The sequence below is a fragment of the Phyllostomus discolor genome, chromosome 13 (assembly GCF_004126475.2).
Source record: "Phyllostomus discolor isolate MPI-MPIP mPhyDis1 chromosome 13, mPhyDis1.pri.v3, whole genome shotgun sequence".
Classification (NCBI taxonomy): Eukaryota; Metazoa; Chordata; class Mammalia; order Chiroptera; family Phyllostomidae; genus Phyllostomus; species Phyllostomus discolor.
In genome coordinates, this window is record NC_040915.2 from 56061617 (window position 1) to 56079754 (window position 18138).

Consider the following 18138-nt stretch of genomic DNA (forward strand, 5'->3'; position numbering starts at 1 on the left):
TCTTCTGATTCCGCCTGTGTCCCTCTTAAAAACATTGTCATGACATTGGGCCCACCCCAAGAAGACAGGACAATCTTCCCATCTCAAGACCCCAACCTGCAAAGTCCCTTTTGCCATGTAAAGGAACATATTCATAAATTCTGGGGATTACGATGAGAACATCTTTGGGAGCCATTACTCAGCCTACTGTGGTATATATAATCAGAGGAAGCTAATAAAAAGTGCTCTAGAAATAGAAAAGAGTTGGCTGACTGCCCCAGAGGGAAAAATGCCCCAAGAAACCATAGCCTTAACATTAGTCAAATGAGTTAAACCCCATCTAACTTGGCAATCTCGACCCCATTCCTTTAAATATGAAAACCACCTAAGTCACCATCTCATCCCCAGGCCAGCCAAGCCTCAGAATACTTGCACACCCTTCTCATGGAAAATGCCAACCACTACCCACTGCCTGGGGCAACCGCTGTGTGCCCCGGATGCTGCCCTGGCTGGCTCATTGGTGGCATCTGAACTGAGGCACTCGTTTTATGGCATGGCTAGCAAGCTACAATGTGGCACCAACCAGCTGAAGTTACGAGAGAAGCGAAATGAGCGGGTCAGAGACAAGAGGAGGCAGCCATTAGCGCTTCATCTGGTGTCCTGGTCTCCCCCAGGTCCAGCCACCTGCAACCTGGAAAACAAATTCCCTTTTCCATGAAGTAACTTGAATGGGCCTCTTGTTCCTTGCAACTAAGGTGTCCCAACTTTCAGATGATAGGGCTGTACCCACCTATAATTTAACACACTAACATTCAAGGTTTAGACATCAGTCTCTTCTGAGTTTTGTCAGAGTCAACATCTCTGAGTCTAATTAAATATAGGACTAAGGAAATGAGGAATATTAGTGTCTGAAAAGACCTGGGTTGGATCTCAACTCTGCCACTAACAACTGTGTGACACTAGACAAGTCATCTTGTACCTTCAGCCTGCGTTCCTCACCTCTAACATGAGGGTGGTCAGAGGACCTGGCCCACAGAATCACTTTGAGGACTAGACAAGACCAACCGAGGGAGGAGGGGCTTTACATAGGCCCTCCTTGATCATTGTTGGGCCAGCAGGACACACCCACACGCTTTATGTGCATTTCTAAAACCGAAACATCTCTGAAAATGAGTCACCTTTAACTCATTTGATGGAAAAGACTGAACTGATATGCCTTGAAGTCTTCTCTGTTCCTTTTACTGAGAAATCTGCTAGAGAAATAGAAATGTTCGGTTACAGGGCTCTGCTGGTTGTTACACATAATACAGTAGATGTGCCATGCAGGTCCCCTTCCTGAAATCATGAAAATACTGAGTTTTACAACTTATCTGGTGCCAAGGTTTCAGGTGCCAAGACTGTGGTCTTGTATGTTTTTTAAAAAAAATTTTATTGTGGGAAAAATATACATCACAAAATTTAACATCTTAATTTTTTTTAAGTACCCAGTTCAGATTAAGCACATTCACACTGTTGCACAATGATCACTATTACCCACCTCCAAAACTTTTCATCTTACAAAACAGACACTTTGTATCTGTTGGACCAAAACTTCCCCCACCCCCAGCTCCTGGCAACCACCCTTCTACTTTCTGTGTCTGTGAGTTTGACTACTCTAGGTGCCTCGTAAGTGGAATCACACAATATCTAGTGTATTTCCCTGAGCATAACTGTGGACCTGTATCTTTACGAGGGCAAGGATGAGAATTTAAAACAGATCCATGCACCCACGTACCTACTATCTCAGGAGGACTTTGGCAACCAGTCAGTCTCTATTAACTCCACCCCAATTTTACTGTGCCCCTTTCCCTGAAAGTTTCTAGGGAGCCTTTAGAATTTATATGCATCTGGCCCAACGTGAAACCAGGGACATATCCTGAGAAATGTGCGTGCAAAGTAGAGCGACAGACAAAAAGCACATGATTTCAAATACACAAAAAAGCATAACAACTAAAGAGTGGATCATCAAACCAAAGCACAAAGCTTTGGCCAGGTGCCATTAGGTTTTTAATTGTGTATCGATGTCTACGGGTAAATGACTCTTCCTATAACCAAAACACAAACAACCAAAAAACAAATATAAAGAAACTTCTAGCAGAGTTCCAGAAGATACATTTCTTTCGTGTTCAACCAGTGTTCACGAGACAGCAGCACATACAGCCAGGCGTTTTGTGGTGCCAGCGTCCTCCGATTCCCCTTCAAGGAGCCGTTTTCGACTTGTAGAGGGCTGGAAAAAAAGAAAAGAAAGAAATATTCAAAGAAAACCACTGGCTGATTCAAGATTATCAAAGTGTCCCAATATGCTCCCAGTACCTCTGGAGCATTTCATGTGAAGCTCTGAGTACCAAGAATTATTGGGGTGTCCTCACTGACATCTGAATCCCGCAAGCCCCCCAGACTCAGATGTACTCATCACACGGACACTTCTCTCCCTGTGGCTTCAAATCACTCAATGGTGTATATTTACAGTAAGCAGCATAACCAGCCTCCTCTTGGTCATCTTCTCCTAAATCATGAAGCTTAAAGAGACAGCGACACCTTTTACTGGGAGCCCAAAGTCTTGCTCTTTTGTGGGAAGACAGCCTTTTTTGTGTTTTCCCATTTATATCATTGCAAGGGGAGAGGGGAAAAGGAGCATTATCATTTACCAAAGGGCAAACAAAGAATGAACAGATGTTAACTTATACTTACAAAGAACTTGGGAGGAGTAAAATTATAATCAATAAATCATCCACCACTCCCCCAATTTTAAATGTTTCAATAAATTCAAGTCTGAACCTCTAATACAGTCTTTTAATCTTGCCTTGCAGGAGACTTCTTGAATGGCAATCCCTAGCTGTGCTTCCCTAATGTATTAAAAATATCCTTCGTTATTAAATCTTCTAAGGGTACTAAAGCAGACCAAACTGAAACAAAATATCTACGACATTATTCCCTAAAAAATAAAACTGCTACTAAAGAGGCCATTCAAATTCATCATCCTTGCTCATGGGCCCTTTAAACTTGGCCTACACGTAATGACCACCATCTGGAATACCTGGGCTGGGAACTGGGGCAAAGCTGTTGACTTATTTTCTTCAAAAAGCAAATTTTGAAATTTTCTCTTCATGTCTTCATCCTAGAAAGAAATGAAAAACATAAGCAGGCTGTGTTGGAGAGAAAGCTCCTAGAAAGACACAGCTAGGAAGCTCCTGGAAACAGGGAAGTGGGCAAAGACATTCGGTCTGCCACCAGAGCAGCACGCCTTTGCGGAAGCTCTGGGAGGGAAAGGGCCACCTGCCTTCCCAGGGTAGTCTAAGCAGCAGTCAGTGCTCAGTCAGCACTGATTGAATCAAAACCACAGGCTCAAGAGGTCTTGGTGGGTCAGAGAGAACTGCCGATCTATCAGTCAGAAGACTCTCAGAACCCGCAGCCCGGATCCTGACAGAGATGGCAATCAGGAGGCCAGAGGCTGGGGCCGACTCCACGCAGCTCCTGAGTCCTTCCAGGAGGTTGGCCCTCCCCCTGCCAACAATGCGGCCAGTTACTGGGGCCCTCCTAACAAACCAACCCAGCACCCTAGGAAAATTCACCCAGCACATGCTGTAATGAGTGGCCGGAAGGACTTCAAACCCACCATCTCCAGGGCTTGGGTCTAATGAGAAAGGAAGACAAGTGAACAGGTCATGACAGTAACCGTGTTCCATCCTACTGGAGGGGCAGGGGGACGGAGTGCACACAGAGGACTCCCACGTCACCTCCCTGGACGCTCGCCTCTGCAGGGTTCAAGGATTTGCATGTGGCAGCCCTGAGAGACGACCTGGTGCAGCCCTCCTCACCTTCAGAAAGGTGAATCCTCCATGACTAAGGATGTAGGCTTTGGGACCAGCTGGGAAGCCCCGCTCGGCCGATATAAGTAGTGTGTACAGAATCCAGACCCAGAGCTGCCTGACTCCAAAGCCCCATGTACTCTCCCACCCAACCCCCTTCCATTCCTCCCACGGAGCCAAGTGTGCCGTGGTGGGTGCGGGAAGGACGTAGGCGTGAAGGCCTCCGACACCCAGCAATTTGATGGCTATAGAAAAATCACAGTGCTCGAGGGTTCATTCACCTGTTCTATATCTAGTAGCTAGAATCACCTGCTGCCATCGCTGTTGATTGCATCATTCAGTGTGGCTCCCCACTACCCACACACTGTAAGGCTGCCAAGGTTATCCGGGTTCCATTGCACACTATCCCTCAGGATCCCACCTCTCATGCAGGGACACTCTCAAAGGTCCATCCCTTATTTCCTCCTGTACCCACTCACAGCCTCCACCAGGAATGCCCCTCTTGCCTCCTGTCTACTTTACCCACCTTCCCTATTCACTCAGTGAACAAACATTTCCCTTAGATGCTAAGCACTAAGAGACATAGTAACCCCCATTTCAGAAGGGCTCAGTCAGGGTTGAAACCCCTGTCCCATTGTTATGGACTGAAATTGGAGCCAGGGCCTTGAAAGAGGTAAATTACAAATTAAAATGAGGTTGTTAGTGTGGGGCCCTAATCCAGCATAACCGGTGCCCTCATGACAGAAAAAGAGACTGGAGATGTGAACACACAGAGACTAGACCACGTGAGGACAGAGAGAAGGCGGCCATCTGCAAGGCAAGGACAGAGGCCTCAGGAGAAATCAAATCTGCTGAGACTCTAAAACTGGACTTCTTGCCTCTGGAACGGTAAGAAAATAAATTTGTTGTTTAAGCCACCCAGTCTCTGGTATTTTGTTATTGCAGGCCTAACAAACTAATATACCCGTATCATCCCCAGGTGACTCACTTTTTAGACACCCTTTGCACCAAGTAAACCTGTGGTGTAAAGCTCTAAAGCCCCATGAGTAGGGGCCCTCTTTCATTTAGGGATCCCCAATACTCTGCACCTGCTACTACCACCACATGTATCACACATTGCTCTATAGAGATTGTGGTCAGAGCTGGCCCCATCCAGACTGTCAGCTCCCCAAGGCAACAAAGTATCTTATTCCCTCTTTGCACCCAGGGAGGCCTAACATTAGTTGACACAAGAACTCATTAACTACCTGCTGAAAGAATAAATGTATGAAAAAATAAAAACACAACCCTGGCTGGCGTAGCTCAGTGGATTGAGTGCGGGCTGCAAACCAAAGTATCACAGGTTTGATTCCCAGCAAGGGCACATGCCTGGGTTACAGGCCACGGCCCCCAGCAACCACATATTGATGTATCTCTCTCTCTTTCTCCCTCCTTTCCCTCTCTAAAAAAATAAATAAATAAATAAAATCTTAAAAAGAAAAAAAAAAGAAAAGAAACAAAAACACAATGGAACACACCTCCTGTGGCAGCTCTTCGGTGCAGCCATGTAGAGCTGACCAAAAGCCTAATTTAGGCCTGTATGTAAAACAAGTGATCATTTAGCAATAACATGTAAGAGCTCTTTCCCTTAGCATGTCCAGGTTAGCAATGTGTATCTGTAAACACCCTTTCTTTGAACTGTCCAATATATTCAAAACTACTAAACTGTCAATGTGCACCAAAGGCAAGCAGGAAGAAATCCTCTATTTCAGGATGAGAACCTAAGGCAAAAAGTGGATATAAGGGATGCTCCCAAAACTGGATGCTCCGCTAATGACAAAACAGACCAGAATCCACATTCCCATGGCTCAGCCCCACACCAGACCCCACAGAACAATTTCATTTCTTTAAGGACACTGAATTCCTCCAAGATAAACACTGAACTGTCATTCATTTAATGTTCACACCACCTTTTGCTGAAAAAACAAAATGTAGACAAAAGAGTATTCAAGTGAGAACCCTGTGGCTGGGTTGAACTTCGCCTTTCCCTCGGCTGTTAATGACAGTTTTCTTTTGAAACAAACAAAAAAAAAAAATACAAGAAAAAGAGGCTCTGCTTGTTCATAACCGTTGGGCAGATGCAAACCCTGTTCCCAGGCCTAACTCGGCAGCTCCGTCTCTCCTTTCAAGACCAGCACACTCCTCTGCTTCCACATCTGGCCCCTAAGAGTTCCCGTTAGGGCGCGTGAAAAGAGCCCAAGAGACATGTTTTTCTTTTTCATCAAAATCAAACCCCCGCATGCAAAGGCACCCTTTGTTTCCAAATTCCTTTTCTCCTGGGTCCTGCTGTTCCAGATCTGTGTGGTCTATTAAGAGCTAAATCATCTGACAGATTTCTTCTGGAGGGGACTGCTGTTTCCAGGGCAACACCCCCAAACACATATATCTACGTTTTAAACATTTCTTTTAAGGATTTGTTGTTCTCAACCTGAGCTGACCTCAGCCAAACTGTCAGATGCAGAGGGCTGAAAGGGAAAGAGAATGGGGACGGTCTTCCCAGAGTCCCAGAAGCACAGTGCTGAGGCTGGATGTTTTGAGAAGTTCCTGGCCTAATGGTCCCCAGAGTACATGAGCCTCTAGCTCAAACTACCTGGTTAAGTTCCCCATCCCCACAGGAAACAGAGAGACCAAATGGAAGTTCACAGAAAGGGGTATGGCTGTGCTAAATGGAACGGCACTTAACAGGAGGCCTGACATCCATCAGAAAACCTGCCCGATGCTGTAATTTCTAAAGCAAAGATTACCCCAGCAAAGCCACAAAGGATTTCCAACTCCGGCAGCTGGAATGAGGTCAGCGCATAATCTAATGGCAGCCGCAACTCCCAGCAGAGACAGAGAGGCAACACATGCTTGAAAAGCACAGGTGACAGTCTGCACTAATGGCATGCTTACTCTCCATGAACAAGTGGGACTCTTAATACCCCAATTGCTTGGGCTTAAGAAATAGTTAGGTTCTCCCCCAGGGAAGCTGCCCTCCCAATCCAAGCCCAGCTTCCTTGATTTAAAGTTGCAGATGGCTGGAATGCAGCCCATCCCACCTGTTTGGGGTAGAGGGTTTGAGGGAAGAGGGGAACACAGCTGCAGGTGGGGGGTCAGAGTTAGAGCAGCCTCTCAAAGGAGTACAGCAAACTGCAGACCCAGGGAAGCCAAGTAGGACAAAGAGAGGCCACAAAGTCAGCTTGTCCATCCAAGAACCACAAATCTAGCTAAAAAAGGTTGCACCCAAACACCACACAAAGACCTCCCCACCGCCCCACCCCCCACACACATATGTACATACTCCACACACCTAAAGCTCAACCTAAAACAGCTGCATTACATAGGCCCAAAAAGCAAACATTGTGTTTCCATCCTCTTCCTCATCTCTCAGACACGGTTCAGGGCTGCCCATGCATTTTATGCTACAAGGCATTGCCCCATACCCACCTGAAGCCACGGGTGTTTTAAAGCTTCTTCTGTTGTGAAACGTGTCTTTGGATCCACTATCAACAACTTCTTAACGAGGTCCAGAGCTAAAGCAATAAGATAATTTGGTAAATCAGAATGAGAAGGGTAAATACATTCAATCAGCAAAATTGAAGTATGCCAGAATCACAGGCCGACATCCAGAAAGAAGAGAGAGGGGCTGAGGTCATAGAGGAGTCAGCAGGTATGGTAGGCAGGGCCTCCTACTCCCCCTCACTGTCCATATTCGTCAGAGTGCTCTGAGAATACCATCTCACCCTGCTCAGACATCACAACCTCTCAGCTCTCTGTTCCTCCTCTCATTGCTGGAAGCAAGTTCAAACTAATTAAAGCTGAACTTCCACCCAGTTCTAAGGCGCTCAGGATGCAGAGCCAGCTCTTCCTGAGACCCACGGGTGGATGGTGAGAGTTCCTCAGGCGGTGAGAGGCTCCTGGAACTGCAGGCTTGGCGGATAGAAAGCTTGAGGGCCAGCAACAAGTGGAGGCCAGCTTGTGCATTGCAACAATGTTATTCCTTAGACACACCTACATGTAACACAATCATCCATGTTACATTATTTGTCATTTAGTTTTAGTTTCCTACTTTCTTCTCTTGAGAATTACAAAGTTACACATTTGAATTCTTAAACACAAAGTAACTAATTACATTTAGCTCTTACATACTTATTTACTGAAAAGAAACCTGTAACTAAAAAGTTACTTATTATTTTGCACATTTAAATAGGTACCAGGCACTTGTGTGTTACACTTAACACTTATCAAAAACCCTTTGAAGTAGGGGTTTGTTGTGTCCCCTGGACAAATAAAGAAAATAGAGGCTCAGAGAGTTTATGCGACTTGCCTCAAGTCACAGAGCTAGGAGTAGCAGACTGAGGACTTGGGTTCAGATCTGCCTGGCTCTGGAGCCCATGCTCTTAATACCTTCCTTTGCCTCTCAAACGGTGTAAAACAACAGGAAATAAGAACAGAATCGACAGGAGAAAAACATCACAGAATTTGAAAACACAAAAACAAAACAAAACAAAACCTCTCCCACCACAGCACACACATTTCAGCAAACCATAAATCTGTTTAACCCTTTCATATCCATACCCTTCTCTGAGACCACAGCCCAGACTTCGGGAATGAAGTTGTATTTTCCACTGGTGATCTGATCCTTCAGTGACACTTGAGTCTTATGCTCAGAGAAAGGTGGATACCCACTAAGGCTTCACAATGGTAGAGAGAGAAAGGAAAAGAAATCAAGTGGCATTCTCTGTGGCATTCAGATATATAGATTTCTTTTTTTTTTTCAGCGTAATGAAAAACTAGATTTTTCTATAAATCAATGGTCAAAAACAGTGACCTACATTAAACACAAGCCCTCTACCTGGACATGTTTTTGATTTCACCTCATTAACTACAACCAGACTCTGAGGCCATGAAAATTTTTCTTACCAAATAAAAAGGATAACTCCTAAACTCCAGCAGTCCACCGCACGATTATATCCGGCAGTCCCAAAAGAATTAAGAACCTCAGGGGCCAAGTAAGTAGGGGTACCACATAAGGTTTTCATGAGAGAAGTCTCCCCCAAAATCTTGGACTGCCCAAAATCAGTAATCTAAAATTAAAGACAAGAAGGAATCATTTTTAAAGATTTTATTTATATTTATTTTTAGAGAGGGAAGGGAGGGACATAGAGAGAAACATCAATGTGCGGTTGCTGGGGGTCATGGCCTGCAACCCAGACATGTACCCTGACTGGGAATCGAACCTGCGACACTTTGGTTCACAGCCCGAGCTCAATCCACTGAGCTACGCCAGCCAGGGCTAAGAAGGAATAATTCTTAATGATAGCATAAAATAAAAATATCAGTATAGTCTGCCAGTCCCAAAAGACATGCAGGTTAGATCGGTTTCTATCCTACAATTCCCGTCTGCTGTTAATCTGGAATCGATAAATTCATGTCTAATTTAAGGCAATTCTGAGCTTTTCAAGTTACTTAATTTTTTTAATAAGCAATACCTTGGGTGTTCTTTAAAGATTTTATTTATTTATTTTTAGAGAGAGGGGAAGGGAGGGAGAAAAAGAGGGTGAGAAACATCGATCCGAGAAACATTGATCAGCTGCCTCTCGCACGCCCCCAACCGGCAACCTGGCCCACAACTCAAGGCATGTGTCCTGACTGGGAATCAAACAAGCAAGCTTTTGGTTTGCAGGCCAGTGCTCAGCCCACTGAGCCACACCAGCCAGGTTCATTTTGCTTCAACTAAAATTCCTGAGCTGAGGAAACTGAAGGCCCATGCTTTTTCCCAACTTATCTGTATTCTCTGAAACCTTATGAAAGGTTTATTATAGCCATTATCACAGACACTCCAGGATTCTTATTAGTTATGCACGGTTCTTGTTAGATCCCAGTTTCTGGACCTTGGCTGCCCACTGGAATGTCTGAGGAGCTTGGGAAAAAAACACTTACTCCTGGATGCCATCTTCAGAGATTCTGAGGAGCGGAATGGATGTCATGATATTATTCATTTCTCACTACTTTTTAATCAGTAGGAGATTCTAAAGGGAAGCCACGTTTGGGAAGCACTGCCTCAGGTAGAAGGAAGGAGAAAATGGGAAGTAAATTCACTCATCCATTCAGACACCTCTCCCTCCCTCTGAACATAAAAGTGGCTTGTACACAGTGGAGCTCAACAGATGCCCCTTAGAATCTGCATTGAAGCAATACCACCTGATCTGTAAAAATAACTGCTGAAAGTGGAAAGACCAAATTCTCAAATTTTTTATGATCCTACTTGTTACCTGATGATTGCAAACACAGCTTCTGAACAAGAATCTGCTGGAATAGCCATACACAGAACATAAATTTCTTACCTTTATAAGGCAGTCCTCTTTTTGAGATGAGAGAAGAACATTCTCTGGCTTCAAGTCCCGATGTATAATGCCATTGTCATGAAGATACTACACAGAAAGGGAGGTGTGACCCTTAGATTTCATCGAGTATGCATGTGAGGAGAGACGACAGCACACACACACACACACACACACACACACACACACACACACCTTACGTCTGCCGGGTGAAACTGTAAGCCATGCTACTCACAAATATGAACATAGTCCCCCAAATCATAGAAAACTACTGGGTAAGGGGGTTAGTGTTAAGAAATAAACAAATTTGTTTTCAAGAAAATCTTTTGAAAAGTACAAAAATGAAAAGGACAACTTAATAAGTGCACATTTTATTTCACTCTTCAAACACAAGGTGTCAATTTCTTTTTTTTCTTAAGATTTTACTTATTTTTTAGAGAGAGGGGAAAGGAAGGAGAAAGACAGAGAGAGAAAAATGTGCAAAGGAAACATAGATCGGTTGCCTCTCACGCACTGCCAACTAGGGACCTGACCCACAACCCAAGCATGTGCTCTGACCCGGAATAGAACCAGCAACCTTTCAGCCCACAGGCCAGCGCTCAATCCACTGAACCACACCAGCCAGAGCAAGGTGTCAATTTCATCAATAAAAATATAAATCAGTGATATAGTTTGAAGGCCATATTATAAAGTAAACCATAAAAATTCCGCCAAAATAACACATTTGGTTATTCCAACCCCAAGAATAGTATTTTAAAGTTAACTCTATTTAAATACCCAGAATTAACAAATTCATCTTAAGTCAAACCATCTACAGAAGGCTGGGGGCCTTCTGTAATATGTTGATGTTTCTTTGTATATTCATTTTTATACACTGTCATATTTCATTAAGAAAGCAATTTCCCACGTGCACTGATCTGTACTCATTTCATCTTAATCGTCTTGGTATAATATAAAGGAGTAAGTAAGTCATAAAGAAAGAGAACTGGTTAGTTGTCTAGGGGCTTCCATTTTCTCTGGCTATCCCTGGGCTAGAACAAAAATTCTTCCAAGACACTTGCCCTGGGAATGGGACCCAGTGAAGCCCCCAGGGAGGGTAAGCCCAGGTGCATAAGCCCCAGGAAAATCTCCCTCAATCCTCACTTAATACGAGAGCTGGTCCCAATCACCACATCTCATGCACGGAGTAGGTTTTCAAGGGAAGAAACCTTGGCTGAGAATTGCCACAACCAAATTTGGTTTGGGAAAGTGCATGTTCTTCGACACAGGCAACACGCCATCAGCCGTTCCTCCGCTCAGCACTTTCACGGAATAAAGAGAGGGCAGTGCACAGGCTGGCCTGCCTGCTGCAGTTAGCAGGACGCAGCATGTGAAGGGGACACCCAGTGCTGGGCCACCGGGAAGCGGTCTGTCACAATCACCCTAACTTGCCAACCTTATCCTTATAACTGCTCTGCCTCCACCGAGAGGTAAGGGGCGGGGGGGAGTTGAAAAGGATCAGAAAGAAGTAGAGATCAATACCCCTCCAGAAATACCTCCGAGCTAAAAAGAAGATTTGTGGGACCATGTGTTTATTTCTTTAACTCCCTTTCTTACTCTGTCTTAAGCTTCACAGCAAGAGCTTTCTCATCTGAGTCAAAGGAGGAGATGTTTTTGCCAAGAACAGAACAAATAACACACACACACAGACTCTGTTCTCCAAGTTTTCATCCCTGGGCCCTCACTTTCTGCCGACGAGAAAGTGGGCTGTCAGAGGCACTGTGGGCTTCTTACCTGCACAGCCAGGAGCATCTGGTAAAAATAGAGTTTGCACGTATCTTCTTTCAGGCGTCTAGTCCTCACCACCCTGTCAAACAGCTCGCCTCCTTCCATCCTGAAACACACAGGCAAAGCAGGGGGTCATGCCTGGAGGGAAACTCACTTGGGTGGACAATAATAATACAAACAAAGCAAACCCATTAAGACAAGCAAAGAGTTGCCATATTTATTCACCCTTGACTTCCATCGTAAAGGCAATGCGGCACTAAACTTCAACCACAACGAAGATGTCCCCAATGGAAACTAAGAAACAAGGAAAGATGGAAAGGGGGTGTAGTGGGCATTGGAGACACTTGGCGACCTATTAAAAACCTGACTCGCTGGATGGGAGGCAGGGCCCAGGAGTCTGTCTGCACTTGAATCACACACGCCAGGGTTTTCTGAGACCGGTGCAGAGCAGCCAGCAGCAGTAGACACAACCAGATAATGAGGGGTCTAAACCCCAGCTCTGCAACTTCCCAGCTGGGGGGCTTTGGGCCAAGTTATGTTATTTCCCTGATATTTGACTCTGCCTCCCCAAAACATAAGGATGATCCCACTTACTTTGAGGACTGTTGTAAAAACTAAGAGATAATTGACGTATGTGGCACAGCACAGCTGCTTGGCAAGGTTACTCAATCCCTCTGCTCCTCAGTTTCCTTCACTGTAAAGTGGGGCTAAAAGCAGTAACCCGCCAGTAACTTGTAAGTTACCTGGATGGCTATTATAAAGATTAAATGACTCGATCCATGTAAAGTGCTTAGAGCAGTACTTGGCTCATATTAAGTGCTTAATTAGTATCCGTTACTGTCATTGTATTATTACTACTATTAAACTGTTTTAACTAGACCCAGTCAGTCAGGTAACGTTCTATTTAATAGCAGCAGATATCCCCTCCAGCACCACGAGGGCTGTCCAGTCTCTCCCAATGCTCTGAGCAAGACTGCTCTTCACTGTATAATCTTAGCAGACAACCTGCATAGCCACTCGGAAGCCAAGTCTTGCCTGTCTGCCACAATGGCTGCTCCCAGAAACACTACATATTTATGCAGGAATGGACATCAGACAGGCCTCTTCCAGGAATGAGACAGAAAATTATTCTGATCACACCAAATAAAATAGGACGCTAGAGCCACTGAAATACACCAGCACCTCGAAGATCCTCAGGTGTGGCCAGGCAACCTGGTACTGTGATCCCAAGCAGACAAGCCCACCAAGGCAGGTATGTCCGAGTAATAATATCTCCCAGTGACTGAGCACCTACGTGTGCCAGGTGCCCTGCTGGGGGCTTCATAGAGTTTCATCCTTTCGACTCTATGAATGCAGATCACTATTACCCCATTTAATACCAGGAAAATGAGATCGAGAGGTGAAGTCTACTAACCGTGGGCAGTCAGCTAGTCACCTGCAGAGTGGGATCGAAACCCAGACCTCAGATCCAGGGCCTGGAACCTCTGAGCTGCCTTCCTCTGAACACACTGGAGGGGTTTCAGATATGACACTAAGCCCCTCACGTACTTGGTGGGCCCCACCGTCACACACGTACGCTGAGGGTCCCCAGGAGGAGAAACGCAAGCCAGCCTTAGTCTTTAAATAAGCATTTAAATTGAAACAAGTTTTTTTTTAAAAGCTTACTACTTACAATTCCAAAACAATATAAAAATCTTCGGCATCAAAAAAGTCTTTAATCTTGATGATACAAGGCTAAAAGAGGGAAAAGAGGAAAACTAGTGAGAAGCTCCCAAGAGGAAAACCACAAGAGCAGGACTCACAGCGTTTGCCCAGGGGATCAGGGAGGCCAAGACCAAGCATCTGGCCCCACCTTGGGACATGCGGGGAAGGCAGAACAGAATTGATGTGGCTCCTCAGTGAGAACATACAAGAAACTTGCTGCCCCACCACGTTGGCGAGACTGGTTCACGTTTCACACATAAGGATGGCACCACGGAAGGAAGCCTGGTGTCCTCCCAGCCCTCCTGCTCACTGCCCCAGAGCATCGGTGCTCAAGGACATACCCTGGAGGGGCCTGACAAGTAGCAAGAATGGAAAGCAGGCCAGGTGGGTGCCCAGCAACACGGACAGACAGCAGGTTATTCAGCTCTGTGTGACTGGAACCACAGGGTAATGGGAACGCTGTGGGACAAGAACTTTCGATTTGTCTCTTTTTGTTCCTCCCTAAGATTTTATTTATTTATCTTTAGAGCAGGAAAGGGAGAAAGAGAAGAGGAAAAACATCAATATGTGGTTGCCTCTTGCACGCCCCCTCCTGGGAACCTGGCCCACAACCTAGGCGTGTTCCCTGACTGGGAATCCGACCAGCAAACCTTTGATTCAATCACTGGCCGGCACTCAATCCACTGAGCCACACCAGCCAGGGCTCCTCCCATTTTTCAAGGGAAATTCCAGTTTCATAAGAACTCTGAAGCACATCTGTGGGGTGAGGGAGACGCACGCTGATGGCTGATAGTTTGTGACTCTGGTCAATGCAGATGCATGTAACATTAAAGAATAGTACTGTGTAGCTTACAGTGCATATTTAATACAATGATTTGATGCCTCGAAAGCAAACCTTTGCTTCTTACAGAAAAAAAAAAGGGTAGACAGTAGAGCTCAGTGGTTAAGAGATATAAAAGATATGGCATCTATCAGGGACATGCCCCCACGCCCCAGCAAGGAGGATGACTGTGGTTTTAACAGAACTAAGGGGAAAAAAGCTATAAGGATTTTAGATTAAAGAGTAACAAAACTTGTCGGACTGATCTCTCTACAAAGCACATTTCTCCATATGCACTGCTCTGATTAAACCCCCCCCAAGTGGCACCTTCCCATGGTGAACTGCTATATAGCGGTGACTGAATGCCCCCTGCTTCTCCCAGCACGGTGCGTTTTGGAAACATAATGCCAGGTGGAAAAGGCAAGTCGTGAGAGACTTCAAAGAGTATGAAGTGCTTCAATTGTATGGTCAAGTTTTCATTCTGCAGTTGAATGGTGAGTTCAAAGGTGTTCATCCTAATGGTTTGCTCTATAATTTACATTGATTACATGTGTCAAATATTACATGACTTTAAAATATTTAAAGACAGGAAGGGAGGAGAGCCTCCAGAGGGAGAGAAGGAAGAAGTGGCAAGGCAGAAAAGAAAACCTTTTGTTCTGTGCTACCTAGAGGCTAAAATCGAACTTCTCCGAGGGATTATTAGCAAGGCCTTCCTGCCTCTATCTCATCTCCCGCTCCATGTCGCACGCAGCCTCCTCTTCGGGCCACAAAGCTCCCCAGTCACCTGGATTCCCTGTGCTCTTCTCCAGTGTCACACCTTTGCCTGTGCAACTCTCCTGCCTCGTGATCCAGCCTTCCGGGCAGATGTGGCCTCAGGCATCGGGCCCCAGCTAAAATGTGCCCCTCACGATGCATCCACACACCTAGCAGTGGTTCCGGCCTGTGCCTCCCCACCCTGCATCTTCAGTATCTGTCTCCCCGCCAGGCTGTGAGCTTCTGGAGGGCAGAGACAGGAAACTACCACCAAGCACAGACACGTCTCCTTTCCCCAGGCACTGCGTCGGCTGAGTCAACTTCTTGGTTCTGCTTGGCTTCTTCATAGGCACTGACCACCTGGGAATGGGCGTAGCTGGGAGCTAATAGGGCATAAAGCAGTCCCCGGGGTCACTGGCTAGAGCTGGCACAGCTGAAAGTGTCTCTCAGGAACTAGAGGCTACTAACCTCGATCCTCCACTTAGGTCATACAGGGAAAAGTTTAAGGAACTACAGATCTCTATCATTGCCCAAGTGCAATCTCTGTGCTAAAAGCTCTACAAGTACATCTCATTTCATTCTCACACTGACCTTCAAGGTTAAGTACTCCTATTGCGTCCATCACTCTGAAAAGTGAAATGACCTTCTCATTGCCAGGTGACAGATGGGATGGGAACCCAGGTCCGTCTCTCCACCAGACCCAGGCCACACGAGAGGAAGCGTGGTCGAGTCCCTGCGTGCTCACCACCAGAAGAGAGGCTGACACAATGTGTTTGACAGCTGACCGAGTCAGTGCCTGACTCCCAAGGCCAGGCTCTACTGGGCTACCAGGCTCTGTTCGTCGTTCCCACAATGAACCTGTGAGCCCATACCGAATCCCCAGGGGCTTCCATGTGCCCTTCCTTGCACATTGCCAATTAATATCTAGTAGGACCTTTTACAGGGTTCTGAATTCCTCTCGACTGCAGTGGTCACTGGACTTATATAAACGTCATGTTTGGGGACCCTCCGACATCACAGAAAATTCTCTGGGCATTCAAAGTGTTTACCTTAGGGGTATGTTTGAGGCAACCCCACCCCCCAAGTTAGAGGGCTCCTCTCTTTAACAAGAGATTCCAGATACCTTGGGAAAGGGGAGTTCAGAGAAGAGAAAGGAGCTGCAAGGGAATTAGAAGAAAGCAGAGCAGGAGGGTCAGCTGCTTGGAGTCTCGTGGGTTTTTCCAATCCACCCACGAGTTGAATTGTTGTGTTGATGGCAGTGATTTTGGTCTTAGTTTCTCTTTGTTTGGGGGATCTGAGGAGGTGAGAGAAGGGAGAAGAAATTTTTTTGTTGTCTGGATGTTAAGGATCAAAATAAGATCATCCTTAGCTAGACAGACTGGAGGTCTTGTTTCAAATTTCACTCCAGTGTGCACCTCACACAGGACTTCAGGGGGGCTCATGAATTAATGAAGAAACAGAGAGAACAATTACAAGGCAGATGGAGTTGGTCCCACACCCCTAACCTTCTCTTTTCACATCTTTAACTTTCCATCGTAACAAGGTCAGCAGTGCACAAAACGATAGAAACGATTAACACTGACACCATGTATTCAGATTTAAGGACAGGGTATTGTCATCCATATTTGGAAACCCTTGGATTTACTTGGTTTACTCCAACTGAGGAAAATGGCAATCAGCACCATCAAAAGGTATTTAGAGGTATTAAAACTTCAGGTATAATCAAACCAAATTTACCAAAATAGCATTATCTTCCCAAACATAACCAACTGACAAAGTCCCTGTAAGATATAAAACTTAGGAGATTGACTATGTCTTCCATTCAAGAACTAATTCGGCGTAAATATCACATAATTATTTAATCATGAAATCTTTACACAGTATTGTCCTTTTAAATGTTCAGGGTAGCCCTGACCGGTGTGGCTCAGCTGGCTGGGCATTGTCCTGCAAAGCGAAAGGTCACAGTTCGGTTCCCAGTCAGGGCACAAGCCTGGGCTGCACGTTCGGTCCCTGGTCAGAGAAAGTGCGAGAGGCAACCCATTGACGTTTCTCTCCCTCACTTTCTCCATCCCTTCCCCTCTGTCTAAAACACCAGTAAAATCTTTTTTTTTTTAAGTTCAGGGTAAATGACAGGTAAACACCTGTATGCATGTGTATACACACACAGTTACAGAACCCAGGTCAACACCAGCTTTATTGCATCAAAATGCTTTGTACTCCTCCCCTATTTTCAGATAAATGATTTTAAGTATGAGCCATATTTTACAGCAATACTCACATGATTTAATTTTTTCAAAATTTCGATTTCTGTTTTAACATTGAGAGCCGGATCCTTGGATAAATAAAATAACATTAGAGTTTATTAATAATCATAATAGCCAATATTTAGAAAATATTCACAGTTAAACTTTGTTGAGTAACGGCTGCCTGAGTTCCAAACCCAGCTCTACTCACACAGAGAAATCAAAGCCCTCAGGATAATGATTAAAACAACTCACGTGAAATCACTGTGTAAAGTGCTTGGCAAATAGGAAGCATTCAATAAACGACCAAGCTGTTTATTTAAAAATATCATCTCACGTAAGCCTCATCATCCCCAAGTAAACTGGGTTCCACAATAATCCCCATTTTACAGGCAGAGCCACTGAGGCTCAGAGAAAGGAAGCCACTTGCTCCAGTTCCCATAGCCCGAAACAACTGTTCCCACTGTTCTCATGCTCACGCGGTAAGTTCTGCTTGTCTCATTAGCTATGCACTTGTTCGCAGTCATAAAAATGATACAACAAACAAATCCGCAAACAACAAGGTTATGTAATTAAACTATATTAAGAAACCGTCAAATCAAATATCTGAGACTACAGCAGACACAGGTTTCGATTTCAACTGCAGGCTGACATATTTATTG

General features: G+C 45.1%; 1 protein-coding gene across 2 annotated transcripts in view; it reads right to left on the bottom strand.

Moving 5' to 3' along the window:
- Positions 1 to 1455: 1455 nt before the first annotated feature.
- The window catches only part of CHEK2 (checkpoint kinase 2), a 30682-nt gene continuing 13999 nt past the window's right edge, over positions 1456 to 18138 (bottom strand). For both annotated transcript variants that reach the window (XM_028528511.2, XM_036014738.1), the window contains 9 exons: positions 17512 to 17565; positions 13629 to 13690; positions 11963 to 12062; positions 10193 to 10279; positions 8769 to 8932; positions 8424 to 8539; positions 7293 to 7378; positions 3056 to 3136; positions 1456 to 2245 (listed from right to left, as the gene is read on the bottom strand). In XM_028528511.2, coding sequence (XP_028384312.1) covers positions 2156 to 2245; positions 3056 to 3136; positions 7293 to 7378; positions 8424 to 8539; positions 8769 to 8932; positions 10193 to 10279; positions 11963 to 12062; positions 13629 to 13690; positions 17512 to 17565 — 840 coding nt within the window. In that variant the 3' untranslated portion in view covers positions 1456 to 2155. The remainder of the gene's footprint in view (positions 2246 to 3055; positions 3137 to 7292; positions 7379 to 8423; positions 8540 to 8768; positions 8933 to 10192; positions 10280 to 11962; positions 12063 to 13628; positions 13691 to 17511; positions 17566 to 18138) is intronic.